Source organism: Lathamus discolor, chromosome 2 (genome assembly GCF_037157495.1).
Source record: "Lathamus discolor isolate bLatDis1 chromosome 2, bLatDis1.hap1, whole genome shotgun sequence".
Lineage (NCBI taxonomy): Eukaryota > Metazoa > Chordata > Aves > Psittaciformes > Psittacidae > Lathamus > Lathamus discolor.
The window spans coordinates 45,173,770-45,190,473 of NC_088885.1; the positions used below are offsets into that span (position 1 = coordinate 45,173,770).

General features: G+C 39.5%; 1 protein-coding gene across 5 annotated transcripts in view; it reads right to left on the bottom strand.

Annotated features, from left to right (window-relative positions):
• The window catches only part of NRP1 (neuropilin 1), a 117,124-nt gene that overhangs the window by 64,664 nt on the left and 35,756 nt on the right, over nucleotides 1-16,704 (bottom strand). For all 5 annotated transcript variants that reach the window (XM_065666712.1, XM_065666711.1, XM_065666710.1 and 2 more), the window contains one exon: nucleotides 5,587-5,768. In XM_065666712.1, the coding sequence (XP_065522784.1) occupies nucleotides 5,587-5,768 (182 nt within the window). The remainder of the gene's footprint in view (nucleotides 1-5,586; nucleotides 5,769-16,704) is intronic.

The window sequence follows — 16,704 nt, forward strand, 5'->3', positions numbered from 1 at the left end:
GTTGACATACCGGCTTTCCCCAGTGTCCCCATCTCTGCATAATGGGATGCTCCAGACAATGCTTTTGGAGGAGCAGGAAAGTGGCAGTAAAGATGCAAGGGTATAAAAGGCCAGATCACTGGATTTGCCTTTGAGAATACAGGGGATGAGAACTGGAGTTCTTCTCTTGTTGACAGATTGCATATCTCTTCTGTTTAAGTCCCCAAGGAATCCTCTCTGTGGATCCCACATCTGCAGGTGTTCTCAGAAGTCAGCTGCAGGCACTGTCCACACATCCTCCCACAAGGTCAGCACAGGTATCCCCTCTGACTTTTGACACTCCAAATTTAATGGATTTAAGTTATTTACAGGATTTGGGGCATTGGTGGATAGCAACTGACCTCGGGAGTTTGAGTAGGATGATTCAGATCATCGTAAGTCATTCAGATCATCATCATTCAGATCATACACAAGTCCATAGGATCTGATGGAATCCATCCGCGGGTCCTGAAGGTGCTGGCAAATAAAGTTGCTAAGCCACTGGCAATCATATTTGAAAAATCATGGCAGTCAGGTGAAGTTCCCGACGACTGGAAAAAGGGAAATACAACCCCCATTTTCTAGAAGGGGAAAATGGATGACCGAGGGAACTACAGACCAGTCAGTCTCACCTCTGTGCCTGGCAAAATCTTGAAGCACATTCTCGTGGAAGGCATGCTAAGGCACATGAAAAACAACAAGGTGCTTGGTGACAGCCAGCATGGCTTCACTGAGAGGAAATCCTGCCTGACCAATTTGATAGCCTCCTATTATGGGGCTACAGAACTGATGGACATGGGTAGAACAGTTGATGCCATTGACCTGGACTTATGCAAAGTGTTTGACACTGTCCCACATGACATCCCTGTCTCTAAATTGGAGAGACATCAATTTGATAGGTAGACCACTCGGTGGATTGAAAAAAGGCTGGATGGCTGCACGCAAAGAGTTGTGGTCAATGGCTCAACGTCCAGCTGGAGACCAGTAATGAGTGGTGTCCCTCAGGGACCGGTGTTGGGACCGGTCCTGTTCAATATCTTTGTTGCTGACATGGACAGTGGGATTGAGCATGTTTGCCGATGACACCAAGCTGTGTGGTTCAGTTGATGAGCTGGAGGGATGAAATGCCATCCAGAGGGACCATGACATGCTTGTGAGGTGGGCTGATGCCAACCTTATGAAGTTTAACCATAACAGGTGCAGGGTCCTACACCTGCGTTGAAGCAATCCCAGGCACAGCTACAGGCTGGGCAGAGAAGAGATTGAGAGCAGTCCTACGGAGAAGGACTTTGAGCTGTTGGTCGATGAGAAACTTAACATGAGCCAGCTTCAGTGTGCGCTCGCAGCCCAGAAAGCCAACCGTATCCTGGGCTGCATCAAAAGGAGAGTGACCAGCAGGTAGAAGGAGGTGATCCTGCCCCTCTGCTCTGCTCTCCTGAGACCTCACCTGGAGTATTGTGTGCAGTTCTGGTGTCCTCAACATAAAAAGGACATGGAACTGTTGGAACAAGTCCAGAGGAGGGCCACGAGGATGATCAGAGGACTGCAGCACCTCCTGTATGAAGACAGGATGAGGAAGTTGGGGCTGTTCAGCCTGGAGAAGAGAAGGCTGCGTGGGGACTTCATAGCAGCCTTCCAGCATCTGAAGGGGACCTATAAGGATGCTGTGGAGGGACTCTTCCTTAGGGACTGTAGTGATAGGACAAGGGCTAATGGGTTAAAACTTAAGCAGGGGAACTTTAGATTGGATATAAGGAGGAAGTTCTTTACTGTAAGGGTGGTGAGGCACTGGAATGGGTTGCCCAGGGAGGTTGTGAATGCTCCATCCCTGGCAGTGTTCAAGGGCAGGTTGGACAGAGCCTTGGGTGATATGGTTTAGAGTGAGGTGTCCCTGCCCATGGCAGGGGGGTTGGAAGCAGATTATCTTAAGGTCCTTTCCAACAGTAACTATTCTATGTTTCTATGATTTTGTGTTTCAGATGAAGGTCTTTGGACAAAAAGTAGAGGAAGAATACAGTCAACGCAGTTTGGTTGCAACAGGCAGGTCTGTGCTGTAGGATGAGTGATTATGAGGTTTCAGTTTGGATAAGGATGTGCAGAATCCTTAGAGACTGTAGTCAGGAGCCTTAGAGGATTTCCAACACAGATCATTGAAGAAGAACAGTCTGGCTTGTTGAATATATGAATACTCTTATTTCACCATAGAAGATGCTTTCCTTGTGAATGTGCCAAACATATTCCCCCCAACAGATCTGGCCACTTCCCAGCTAAATTCAGCATGCAAGAGAGAGGTCTGAATGAATTTACGCAGTTCAGGTATTTTTGTCTTTCTACAGCCACTGATAGGAAATGCTTGAGCTATCACATCAATAGTCCAAACACTTCATGGCATATTTTGGAAGATGTGGATATTAATGCTCGTGTAACCTGACCCATTCCAATTTGGGAAATTACATTTTGCCTATAATTAAACCTCCCCCTTACACATTAGTCAGATATTTCTCTTCTCTCCCTGTCATTCCCTTGTCTCCTTGTCATGTATGGGAGGATTGTATTCTGGTTGTTGCTCCTCACTCCCACCAGTAGCTGCTGTTCCAGGATAAAATAGCTTTGCTATGCCATTCATAGCATAAGTGCTCTGTACTCCTTTTGGAATCCAATAAAATATGCAATATAAAATGTAAGCCAGGATCATTATTGCTTTATTAAATACAGCCGGATCCTGGCTCTGTGAGTGCACTATCGTTAGGCTCCTTACACTCACACATGGTATCTCAGTACCAGCCTGCTGTATTTTAAACATGTTCATGTCAATCTGGTGCAAGAAACAAAAACTGTTTTCAGAAAAGCTGCCCCACTAAAATGCTCTCTATCAATTTTGACCCTTTACTGATGCTGTGAAGAAGTTCCAGGAATTAAATCAGCACTGAGGTTACGAGGAACAACATGGGACAATCATCAAGGAAAACTGGTAGAAAAGATTCCAGCAGAGACCTGAGAGAATAGATACTTCTGAAGTGAAGTAACTACATGCTTGAATGTGTATGAAATAAAGGAGGAGATAAGAGCTGAAGGAAAGAGAGAGAGGAGGTGATAGAGCAAAGAAAGAGATGACATTGTGGATAACTTAATTTGCTCTCTGTAGGTGTCACTAAGCCAGAAAATAATTTGCTTTCTTGGTTGACACTGTCTTTTCTTTCAGTTTACACCCTAAATTTAGTTGACTAGAATTTATAATGTTGAATGTGAACCATATAGAACCTCTTCCAGTGAATAGGCCACATCCTACGATAGGCTGGCTGCCAAAGCCAAAACGATGAACATTTCAGATGGGCTAAACTTTGGGCAGTATGGGTTTCATGGTTTAGTCTGGAACTCAACTTCTTCAGTGTCTTTCTGGCTAAGGAGCTGGATAAGAAGTAAAGGCAACTCCTACTCTTAAAGCCCATACTTCATTTATTACAGTCACTACATTTGCTAGTCTCTCCTTACCATTTCTATTGCATGTGATTTTTTAAGCACCAGATTTTGAATTCAGCTTAGGACACGTATAGCATAATGCAGGTCTGTTTTTAAACAAAAGCAAAAACAAAAACCAAAACAAAACCTCTAAGGATGCTTCTCACAGGAATAATGGGTGAAAATACAGTGTGTGCTGGAATGCAGCTCAGCACCATAGTACCTTGGGATCATTTTAATACTTCTCGTACCTGAAAAACGATGAGCAAAGTTGTGAATCTGTGAATGTCTCTGAATCAATATGCTAAAATGAAGCATACTGGTCTGGTGTGAGCAGCTAAGGGTCACCTGCATAACAGGGTGAGCTGGTCAGCTTTGTTTGGTACAGATATTAAAATGTAGATTTGGAATAGCATATATGCATTAACTCAGAAGTTAAAAAGGGCTGTGTTCCCACTGTAACTTCTATCCTTTGTGTACACGCAGAATTTTCTCACACAATACCTGATGATAACTTTCCTGCATTAATATACAGTTTATGTGGAATGAGCTAGAGTTAAAGCTGCTCTGGGAGCCATAATTTTGACTTTCCTTGCTTCTGTGTGTATAAAATCATATTCATAATGCTATCTTAACATGGTTAATGTGTATCATTGAGAGATGCAAATGACCACACAATGAAATAAACACAACGTTCCTGTCAGAGCTCTGAGTTGAAGCTCTACACTATTAGGAAGCAAATAAAAGAGCCTTTTTTTTTTTTTTTCTTGAAAATGCTCTGTTGCTAAAATATATTGTTTCATGGGTCATTCTTTCAATTCTTGTGTTTCAACCTCGTTCTTCATGAAAGATGGTACTTGTATATACACTCACTGAGAAACTTCAGGAGACAATTTCAAGAGTTTAGCCTCCTAAAGACACCAAAATAAATAGAGATATTTTTTCAGGAAAGCTTGGTGTCATTTAGATGCTGAGTTCTTTCAAAATATGTGACCCTGAAGGTCACCAAAAGAATTTCTGGGAGCCAAGAGTGGATTTACAGACAGGGAGGATGGTGAACAAGAGGTCTGTGGCCCCAGTTAGCACTCTGCAGAGCAGCAATAGCATGTAATAGAAAAAAGAGATTTCACTACTGTGCTTCCTCATTAACAGTATAGCTTCCACCAAGCCTGTGTGCTGAACACAGCTGAAAATTTGGCTCTGGTTTAGTTGCGCAAAAGGGACTTGAATTGGTTCTGAAAATGGGGCACTGTCTGGAAGTGGCATACATTGGAAACTGGGGATTTTGAGCTGCTAAACGTTGTTGAAGTCAATATTATTCAGTTCAGCTTACTGTCTTTTTATGTATTATGAGTTTTGGTCCAGGCATATAATATATGAATTCTTTATCTCAATCCAACTATAGGGAAATGATCTTACTGCCTTTCTAGCCACTGACTCAGAGTTGTCAAACAGGGACTGTTATAAGTCTGGTTAATCCTAGACTGTTTGCTTCTCTGGGCTTTCTATGTGCCTCAAACAGCTGCCTGTGCTCACTGGTACTGAAGTCCCAGCACAAGCTTCCAGCAGGTCATGTCTGTGAACAGTGTGAGCCCCTTCCCTCCTTTACCTCCCAAACATGATTTGTGAAAGCAACAGCAACATCATCTGCTGCCCATGTGTACTCTGGTCCTTTCTGAGCCCACAGCCATCTCTTGGGAGTGCAGAGCAAAGCACTAACCAAAATAAGTTCAGGGACTCAGAAGGCTGCAGTGCTGTTAGGGCAGTAACATTGTAAATCATACAGTAATTATCACATACACACACACAAAAAAAAAAAAAAAAGGAAAAAAGAAAAGAAAGAAGAAAGCTAATGGGTTTAAGATGGTTGAAACTAACAGCTGATGAAGACTATCACGTTACACCCGAGGAGTCAATCTTCAGATGGAGCTCACCCATTGGATTCATAATAATTTGCACCCACTAAATATATGCCCAACCTTGGAATGACAAGGTAATACAGTTTTTTCCTTTAAGCATTTTTGTGCATTCCCAGCATTCCAACTACGGTCAGCTTTCTGATGCAAGCAAAAATCACAGGTTACGAGCTATATAACAATGAATTCTCACCTCTTTTGAAAACTTCATAACGGATGGAAAATCCTGCTCCATGTGTCTCATAGTCGGAAACAAATTTAATAAAAAGATATGGACCTGAAGACACCAAAGGAGGGGGAGCAATTTTTCCACAGTACTTTCCCCATAAGCGTCCTTCAGCATTTTCTCCATCAATCACTTCAACATAATCATACCTGGTAGATAAATGGAAGGAAGAAACTTTTAACTTCCAGGAAAGAAGGAGACCTAATTAATTTAGAAACCATAACACAACATAGATAATCAAGAAAAATGCTAGCTTGCTTGGAAAATGCATTATGCTGAAAGATGTAAGCAAAATGAAATAATTAAAATGGACTACATTATGTCTGTAGACATCATCTGGCAACATGGAACTATTAGGAAGAATAGTGTCCATTATGCTTGCAGACAATGTCAGCTAAAGTAACCAATTAACAAAAAAAAAAAAAAAAAGAGGAAATCTCATGAGCACAATTCTGTATTATTAAATTGTGTTCCTTTGTCTGTGTAGTGTTGTTATCAATACATAATGCATAGCATTCTTTTCAAACTGTGAAGTTCTGTTATGAATTCAAAAATGTCTTTTTGGCTGGAGCTCTTTATGAACAATACTTTGATTTCCATATGCTGTCCTCCAAACATATGTTTGCAGAATAATAAATAAATCCCTAAACATTAGATTTAGTTCAAAACTCCACCATGTTTCAGAGCAGAGGTAGAAAAATCTGTTATTCTCCTTGTTAACCGGACAAATAGTTTTGAGTAAGTCACAAAATCCACACATCAGTCACAGCACTTGGTTTTTCTCAGACAAAACTTGTTGCATTACAAATCATCTTTGCTTAGGTATTTGAATCAAGAAGTGCATGTTATAATATTCATACTTGTACAGCATGTGATTACTGAACAGGCCGGGCTAAATTCTCCCCTAGGTAGTTGCTTCATTCCTAAGGACTTCATAAGGAAAAACATATAATAATGCAATAATGATTGGTAGTGAAAGTTTGCCTGGGAGCAAGTCATGTTAAGGTTCCTCAGCCCTGTCACAAAGATGTAGGGCCTGCTCTGATAGGTTTAGTTAAAGAGGGCTGAGGTGAGCCCAGCAGCTTGGTGTACTGAGCCAGCTGGGAGAATAGACATCAGAATGAAGTCATGTAGAGGCAGAAGCTGCATTTCATTTCAGATGATTTCACTCAGTCCCAGACAGGAAGGAGAAGGAAACACAACCTGTAGAATCCGTTTAATCTTCTAAAAAGTGGTGGCTTTTGCACCCTGGGTTGTGCTCTGGGCCTCTTTGTACTACAGTGAAAGACTTTTCTCTGCCTCTGTCTTTGTGTCTCAGCCATGCTGCCATTTTATTTAACAAGTTGCCGTTAGCCAGACAATCTCATTTACTTTTCATTATCCTGCTATGACTGACATTAAAATGTTGCCATTAATTTGTTTAGACCTTTAATCTACTGTTATGCTCACTGAAATGTTCTGAGAATATTAATATATGAGGAAGAGCTAAAAATGACAGGACAATAAAGTGTGTCTGACATTTTTAAAGAGATCAAAGGAAAAAATGTCTTCATGATGACCAATGTCATTTTTAACAACTCTGCTCCAAACCATCCAGGGCACATTACTTATGTTTACATGAAATCCCGTGAGACAACTGCAAAGATGATATCACTAGTTAAAGTAGATGGCTTAAGGCTCCTTAAATTAAAAATGACATTACCTCATCAGTTAAAATTGTGTGCCAGCTTTGGTGTATATCAAGTAGAAAATAAAGCTGACACTGATGGAACTGTGAGCATTAACATATGTGAAATATTGTGTTAACTGCATTTCCTCTTATGCATTTGATTTTTCTAGTAGCAATTGCTCAGCTAGTTAGCTTCACTGTCCCATTTCAGATTGGTGGAAATATAAAGCAGAAATGTGCATTTCTGAGATATCTTGCAGATATTTTCAAGTAGCCTTCATTTAAAAAAAGTAGAGCTTTTTCTACAGTTTCTTTATGATATATGTAAAACAGGATTTGAAATTTAGGAAAAGAGCTGTGAAAAGACCTCAGAATTGGGGTTTGCTTTTTTCTTTGTTTTAGAAATATCCTTAAGAATACTGATTGTAGATTCTCTGCAAAACCTATTGGAAGCACTCAGGGATGCAGGCTGCTAGTCTTTACACTTTAGAATAAAATGAATGTTGAGTAGTTTTAACAAGACAACCTTTCTCCAAGTAATTAACTGCCCATTAAAGAGGAAGAGTAACCACATAAAACCACAGTGCCTGAGTGACAGCCTTTGCTCTTCTACCTATGATGACATTATTTCACTAGTGTCTCAGGAACCATTAATTGCTCAAGCCTCAACAGTAGATAAATTTTCAAATGAATACGAAGAAGATCCATATTTCTGAGTTATTAATATGAAAAAATGTGACTAAAAATGAAAAGCAAATTTTTACATGCTCATATGCTTCATGTATAGAGAAGAAAAAATGCCCCAAAAGATTTAAATTCGCTATTTTTATCCTGGTATACCTTAAAAATAAACAACCTTCTGTAGTCTTACTAAGCATTCTGTATACATCCAAACCCATGAATTAACCTGCAAGTACCAATTTTGCTATTATATGAAGTAAATTCAGCAAAACTATTCAAATTAAATTCTATCATTCTCCTAGGTTTCCTTCTTCATAGCAGTAGCCTGCCCACACCTTTCCATTGTCCCTTATAGTGACAGATTTGTAATTTATGGGGCTCTTTCTGTCTGCTATGCAGTCGCAAATGACACAATTTGGTTACTAAAAGGCTGTCTTCTATTAGATTTTGCAAGCTATAGGTGGTGCAGCCCTGTGGAAGATTGAAGTATTTTCCAATTTTTTTAATTTTGCTTTAAAACATTACTGACAGACAGAAAAGAAGTTTAGCTGTGAGACAATAAGTACGAAGTACAGTTTGTAAAGGGGAAGCTTTAGAGATCAGGCCTACAACTTTCACATTCTAAGGATCATGTCTTTTACTTGGCAGCTAACAAATGGATTTGGATTCTTCCACACTGGTGGCAAAGTCTGATATATGGGCTGCAGAAAATGAGTATATATCATTTTTTTTCTTAGGAAAGTGACGTTATTTTGAATTTTAATAGTTCATACTTGGAAACCAATGTCCTGTTTTCATTTCTGCACTTTTCAAAATCCTACCAGAGACCACTGTGTATCACAAACAACAGTTCTTGTAAATAGGAGAAAGTACAGTCACAACTTGAAAAAGTAGTTGCTGCCAAGGAAGATTAGGAAGCAGCTTGCATCTCCCTCTGGACTTGGTAGCAGTTCTCCATAAGTTTGTCAGGAGAAGACGCTGTGCCAGGGATGCAGTTGGCACACTGGCATCCCTGTGAGGAGACTGAATGTGTCACCTCTGCAGTGCCCAGACAGTCTTGGCATACAGCCCAGAGTACTGAGTTTGCAAATTTGGATTTCCCACTTGGCAATTCTTCACTCAGTTACTGCTGTCAATGGAGTGGCAAATATTTCTGGTAATGTTATAGTCCTTTAGGGTTTATGGCACAGAGACGTAAATATAAACATGGTGCTAACCACTGAGTGTAGTTTAAGGTGAAAGACTAGAGCATGTGTTCTTGTATAAAAATAGGAGATGCCTGCCCAAAAGAAGGGTTAACCAGCAGATACGTTCATGAAGCCACTACGCCACAATGCAAAAAGCATTCCCTTTTTGCTTGCCTGGGTCTTTCCAGATATGCCATTTTTGTTTGCTTTCTGGGTGTGTTGCTCTCAGGAGGGAGCCTGCTGAAATGCACTGCAGAGTTCACACTCTCCCTGCTCCTTCCAGCTGATGCCTGAACATGCCTTTGCTAGATGGTCCTAATTTTATGGTTTGGTAAAACAATGTCTGTGACAGACTCCCATCGGAAAGATGAGGGAATCTAGAATTCCTCTACAAATTCTTGAATGAATTGCAATCCCTTTTTTTTTGGAGAGTGTAAGCTATGGATTTGAAGAAAAGGCCAAGTAATACATATAAAATGAGTTCTGGACAATGGAAAACATAAACAGCTGCAGAATACAGGTTTTGGCGAATTTTCTATTTCCACTTTCTAGTAGGTGATAACAGTGTTTACGTCTGGTTTCAGCTCTGAATATATTGGTGACCCCTGAAATGCACTATAGCATGGTGTACTGCAGAAAGTGAAGTGAAAATGCTGGAAAGCCCTGCCTGCTGCTGAAGCCAGCCACTCTGCCAAGCCAGGCTCTGCTTCTACACATTCTCCTATTAATAGGCCGATGAGATCTTACGCCTTTTGCTAAAAAAATCCTTTCTGAAGACATATGCAGAACTGAGTTGAAATTGAAACGTCTGCCATTTAACCTTTTGAAACAATCAGTGAAGAATATACAACTATAATCTACATCTGAATATGCCATATTTTTCTGAAGCCTACTATGATATGCATTTATAGGGTGGTTATGAGTATTTCAGTTATTCACCTGTTGGAATGAAAGGATTTTCCAGCTCTCTATTTCTTTTGTCACTCTGATTCCACTTTCACCAAGCAGCTAAATCTCTCGCTGACACAAATTATCCACCCTGGACAGATTGTTTTTCGTTATGGGAGTTTGCTTCTTAGTATGTATCTTTCTTTTGCTTTTATTTTTAAAATATTCTTTTATTATTATTATTCCTTGCAAGGTTCCATTTTAGCTGAACAGGAAGCATTGCAAGAGGAAATCTAAATAAAGGGTTTCAAATTGTTCTGCACCATGGAGTTGTGCCCCATTAGTGGCTGAGGGTTAGAGGTGGGGGATTTACTGCAGTGCTTGTGGCACGAGGCAGTCTGTATCCCTGAGCTAAAAGCTTAAGAACTGCAGGCACTCAAGGGACACCAACCTTAATTCCAGTTTATGAGCAACAAGAAAAAGTACATCCTGTTAAAAATAAAAAATTAAGCACAGCCCCAAACAGGCTGTTTTTCTGCCTGTAACCTCAGCATCTGCTGGGTTACTCTCCATTTGAGCCTCTGTGCAACCTGACAGCTCTCTGGGGCCTCACGTGCCCTACCTTGGCAAGGTGACATCTCTAAATGTGACCTGTCTAATAGGCATTGGAGGGGCAGCCCCTTCCTGTGAAGATACATCAGCCTTCCCAGGCAGCTGGGACTGTCAGTGCAGGTATTCACGTGGAGGGGGTATATAACTCCTCATGCATGGGCCTCAAAACACACCTTGATGGAGATGAAAGCAGCATGGAGGATTGAGGGTGACTGCTGTGTCTGCAGGTACTCCCTGAGCACTGGAAGGCATGGGAACTGTGTGTGGTTTTCCTCTTTTATTCCCTTCCCAGTGTGCTTAGGGTCCTGTGTGATGCATTCTTGCCTGGCTGCTTGTTCCCACTGCACAGTGCATTCTTCTCAGTGGAGAAGTCTTTTTGACTTTTCAGCCCAACAGATAATTTCTTTGAGTGTGGACGCACACACAGGTGAATTAGCATCAGCCAAGCAGTGCAAACTGTTTGAGAAAGCGGAAGGTGGGCATGAGTGCCCGTGGCAGGAAGCTTTTAAACTGGTTTTGCTGGTACTGGATTCATGGTACAGATGAAGCCCACTAAGGCAGACAACATATAACCTGAATCGCACAGTTCTCCACAGTGATGGATATTTAAATATGTAACTTGCAATTGATTAACAATTTGTAATTTACTGAAATCCCTGTCAGTTTGGGGGGCCTTTGTTCCCATTGGTCTTTTGTGAGCTAATGTTTTTACGGTTTTCACTCAGGGCCAAAATTCACTGAAGTTACTAATACAAAGATCCTGTCAAACTAAGATTTCTGGGAAAAAGGCCATTGGGATTTGGCCACTGTTCAGTAATTTGCTAATGCCACTAACTGACAGTGGATGTCCATTAAGAATGAACTAGTGAGGGTCTATTTTGGTGCCAGACAATGCTGTAGTGAAAAAGAGAAGAGATGTAACAAAGACACGATGAAGATCTACGGTTACCCACTGTAACAGTTTGATTGTGACTAATGTTAGCAACAGTTTTGTTATTCAACTGTTTTCTGGAATCACTTAATATGTTGGGATTTGTCCTTTCATTTTAAAATTAAACTTTTAATTTTCTGCTGAACAGAAGAATCTGAAATACAACATGTCTTAACCAATAAAAGTTCAAAAACCCAGAAGCAATAAAAATATTCACTACTATTTTAAAATCTGATTATCCTTCATCTTATCACATGTTTCATGCCTTTGGAATACCTGCAACCAACAGAACTGAAGACCTGAGCTCTAAATGAGCAAGATTATATCTGCACTTTTATCTATACAGCTCCCCTGAGAGCAGTAGACAGTTTAGCTGCTTCAAATGAAGTTAGCCCCTTTATTTCATGGATCTAAGCCAGTTTACACTGATATGTGGATAAAGAGCGTGCAAGTGGTGACAGAATATTTTAACTTATATTTACTTAGTTCTATTCTATTTTCACCAAATAAACCTTGGAAAATTCTTCATCAGAAATGTGAAGGCCAGGATTCATTTTGGGAAACAATGTAACAATGTCATGCAGAAAAAGGAGAAGAATTAGAGGTTGTGGACCAGGCTTTGCTATTTTAGTATTGCAATGTCCTAGGAGAAGTAAAAGCAAAAATCATCTGCTAAGGTCTTCAGCATATCTATCTGCAAAAAGCATTTTACAAATGAAAAGGTTTGATCTTGAAGTTAGGTCAAATTCCACTGATTTCTCTGCTTACCACATACTGCAATAAATTGTATTATAATGTGCCTGGTATATAAAAATTAAAACCTCTTCTGGGAAGAAACATTCAATTTTAAACCTCTGATTAGAGAAATTAGAGTTCATAACTTTCTGGCATAGAAAAATGCTATCTTTTAATGAAAAAAGATTTCTGTCTGTCAAATAAGACAATTTACAAATCCATGACTTCCACTTTAAGTGGGGGAAAGAGAAACACTTAGCAGTTTAAAGACTTCATAGACGAAGGAGCTTTCCAGTGTCAAACTGGTGAAGTTTAGTATTTATAGGAAATTCACATGCCTCTAATTACTCTAAACTCAGCTCCCAAGTAAAATATGCCATCTGGAATATATTAGGGTCGTTTACAACTTGTTCACCTTCCTGTTTCACTGCAAAATCTTACCTCTTGATAACTTTCCAGTGTTCTCCACAAAATAAAATGTAGTCTAATTTTTACTAGTTGTTTCATAGTACACTAAGCCAGCTACAGGATTAATAAACTGGGGGAGGGGGGAAGTTAAAGTAATTTTCTTATTACTCACTATCTACATGTCAAGCTTTATATTATTTCATATGGATATTTCAGGTGTGAGGATTATGCGTTGGCTTAGTTTGATATTTAGACACTAATTTGACATGGTTAGATTTAGAAAGAAATTCTAGGTGATAGAGAAAAAAGATGGCACAAACAGTCATGTTGCATAAGAATAGGCTCCTGTAAGCCCAAAACCTCAATTACACAGTTTTGTTTTTGTTTTTATGACCTCCCAAGAGACATCCATCAATCAGAATACTTCTCGTTAGTTGAGCAACTTCATCCAAGTATGCCAATCTGTTTATAAATGAAGCTTTGCAACATTCCTCTAAGGTAAAGTTGTCATTCTTATTTTACATATGTGGAGACAGAAGAGAGAGAATGAGTGCCAACAGTCTCCCAGAAATTTTGCAAACAGCAAGGAACAAAGCCTGGGTAGCCTGATACCATGTTCTAAATATAAAAGCCCAGTCTAGTTACTCCTGAAATAAGGGAAAGATTCCTAACGGCTTCTGTGGTCTTGACTAAAGCTTCTTAACTGAGACTTGAAACCTGGAAGTTTTCTTAAGCCACAGAATGATGGGAAGAAGGGGCTGCAAAGCCCGACACAGTCTCACAAATACATTTCTGTGATTTCTGTAGAACTAAATTACTTGCATACAGAGACTCATGCATACATGTACAGTCACACTGCTGCAAGGAGTCAAACACTATCTGCATGCTTCTATACCCATTAAACATTGTTTTCATGAGCCCAACTAGATTAATGGTTTGGGGTTCAATTAGTGCTGTTAGCATGTACTGCTGAATTCACTAAAAAGCCTGCTTAATTGGTAAGTTACAGAAGCTTCAGGTTTGCTTCCTCACATGCCTAAAGAACAGAGAAAGAGTTGTAACAAATGAAGATCAGAATCGTTTGTGATTTCTTTTTCTTTCCATGAAAGTAGGAAAGGAACGCTTAAAAGTGATGGCAACCTTAGAGTACTCCTTTTAGGGATTTTGAGCTGCTGATTAATTTGTAATTATCCTGTTGGGACCTATGTGTTATATTAATCATAACCTTGGGAACTTGACTTTTGAAAGTATTAGGTAGAGGTTAGCTTTTCACAGAAACTGTGAAAGTTCAGAACATAAAATAAGTTCCATGCTTTTGAAACTCTAATATTTGTCCCTCGTGGGCTGTCTACAACCTCTCTGAGCAACACCCATAATTAATGAAACTAAAAGAGGCTAAAGAGAGAGGAAATTGCAGACATACGTATTAGCTTTAGAACACAAGTTATGGCAATTTTCTTCCATGGCAACCATGTCCTAAAGCTCAGTAAATGAAGTAAAATGATGGGTATTTTCATTTATTTCCAGTTAGGAACTATATTAAAAGAGTATCAAGGATGCAGTGTTAAGCACTTGGAACTCAGTATTTCTCAATGCTGTTCCTTTTGTTCTTATTTCTGCACCACATTCCCTTTGGGCTGACTGCCAGCCAAGTGAAAAATCCACTGTGGGATTAGTGTCTTCACATACCTAGTCTGTATTGATATAAATGATTGCTATGCGTCTTCCTTGCCTGAAAGTGTGACACATGTAAATGAGTGGATTGATTTTTGCTGAGACTGCATCTATAACCTGTATATAACAACTGGGCATAGGTACAAACAAGAGGAGTTATGGAAAATATACTGCTTTGTTGTTGAAACATTTAATGTGTCAACGTTTAGTTATGTACATGTATTACAGCTTTTCCTGTTGTTTTTGAGAGGGGGGAAGACTCTCTTAAACTCTCACCAAGGAAAAAATGAGTTTGAATTACATAAACTTCTGAGGTTTTTCTGGATTGAAAACAGAGTCATAAAGTGTGTGAAATGTGCAACATTATTAGCTAAATATTCTCATAATGCTGAGAAGACCTTTGCCAGTCCATTGTAACACTTAAAGATGAAAACCATCTCTCCTTACTTCTTTTATATAAGAACTTGGAAAGACAAAGTGCTTGGCCATAGCATCTAGAAATGCTCTCTGCCACAGGAGGCACACAAAGCTGAATAAGAAGCATTTCTAGCTCAGAGATCAACCCACTTGCAATGTTAGCATGTTTCCTGGCTGGCTGTTATCTCAGCACAAAATCATTTGGTTGTGTACACTGCAATTTTAACAAACAACCCTTAAGCAACATGAGTAATATGCATAGCCGGCAACATTAAAGAAGCCCTGGCTTTGTGAAATATAAATGGTATTTCATAAGAGAAGTGCAAGGAACATTTACTCGTGGATGGTGCTTTCAAATTTCAGCCTTCTGATCTCAGTGTGGTTGAAGAGCTGCCTGAAAAAGGTCCCACGGTTCTTCTTCTGTTTTGCAACAGGAACATGTGTATGCACGTGTGTGTGCGTGTTTCTGTGTGTATATTTTTATACTCTTTGTACAACAAAAAGACATGAATCATTCTAGCTGTCTCTTTCCAAAGTTCATTCTCAAGCAGAGGAGCAGCCTGGGAAACTTTCAGCCTGGAAAATGTGCATTTCAAAACAACTAAAGCAAATGAAAACAGAGAAGCAGAGTGGAAACCTCTATGCAAATTTCACTGTAGTAGTTGCTACCAATCCTTTTCTATTAATTTGTTGTCCAATTTCAGTACAGATATTGTTAATAAAACTCCCACTAATAACTCAGTGTGTTTCCTTATAGGTGTAGTTGAGTTTTGCATACATCAGTGTGTCAATCCAGCATGTTAGTACAGACCTCTCCATGAGTTTCTGCTCTTGAAATCTACATTAGGAAATTCAATAGCATCCTCAGCATCATTTTCTTATAAAGCCTATGAATACTTAACATTTATTGTTAAGTATTATATATTGTTAAGCATTATACTATTTGTCTTAATCTCACTTTCATACAGAGTTATTGTACATTATTTTTGTAATAGAGCTCACAGTTAAACTGCACCAATTTGAAACATCAGTATATAAAAGTTTGTCCTATTGAGCAATTTTATGACCATTTTGTGTGTATCCTTGAACTAAAAAGCATATGTAACTTCAATGAATGTATTTATATTATGATAAAATATACCATAGATGTTTAAAGCTGCTAAGCATGAAGCTAGTTCATTTGTATCCTATATCACAGTGAATGTCACAGTTTTTATGAGTTTTGTGACCTTATGATTTATATGGGTCTTGAGAAATAACTGTGTTTAGAATAGAGGAAAACAGTGGCCAATAAACATTCCCAGTAGCCGAAAAACAGGAACAGCTTGTTAGCTGAGGTCAGCCATATGACCCAGTGCCTAGTGAAACTGCATTGTTATAGCTGGAGTGTGGGGCAAACCAGCTATACAAAAAAACCCACCCCAGTGATCCACCTCTCATAAAAATGTCTTTCTTAGAAAGAGAGGCATGTGATAATGACTTACAGGAAGGGCAATGTGCACAACAGATCAGTATCATCCCTGGTACAAATTTACAGTTTAGTGGAGTTGCATCAGAGGTGCATCAGCCTACGCTACTTTAAAATGGAAAACTAAGTCTAAAACCTGCCAGAATTCACAAGTGTTTGCTAAAGAATTTTGTACAGTTTTCTTCTGGTACTAAATCCTTACTTGTGAAAGCAAGCAGGGTAATGAACATACACACAACATAAACACATACAGAGCTCTTGGGCTTCAGTAATTGGGACCATACTGCATACATGTGCACCAGCTCAAATCCCCAGCAGGAGCTCCACAAATGTCAAGGAAGTATTCATTTGATAGGACCCAGTTTGTCTTCTTCCTGCTTCATTCCTCATCAGTGCAGCTAGTTGAGAGATACTC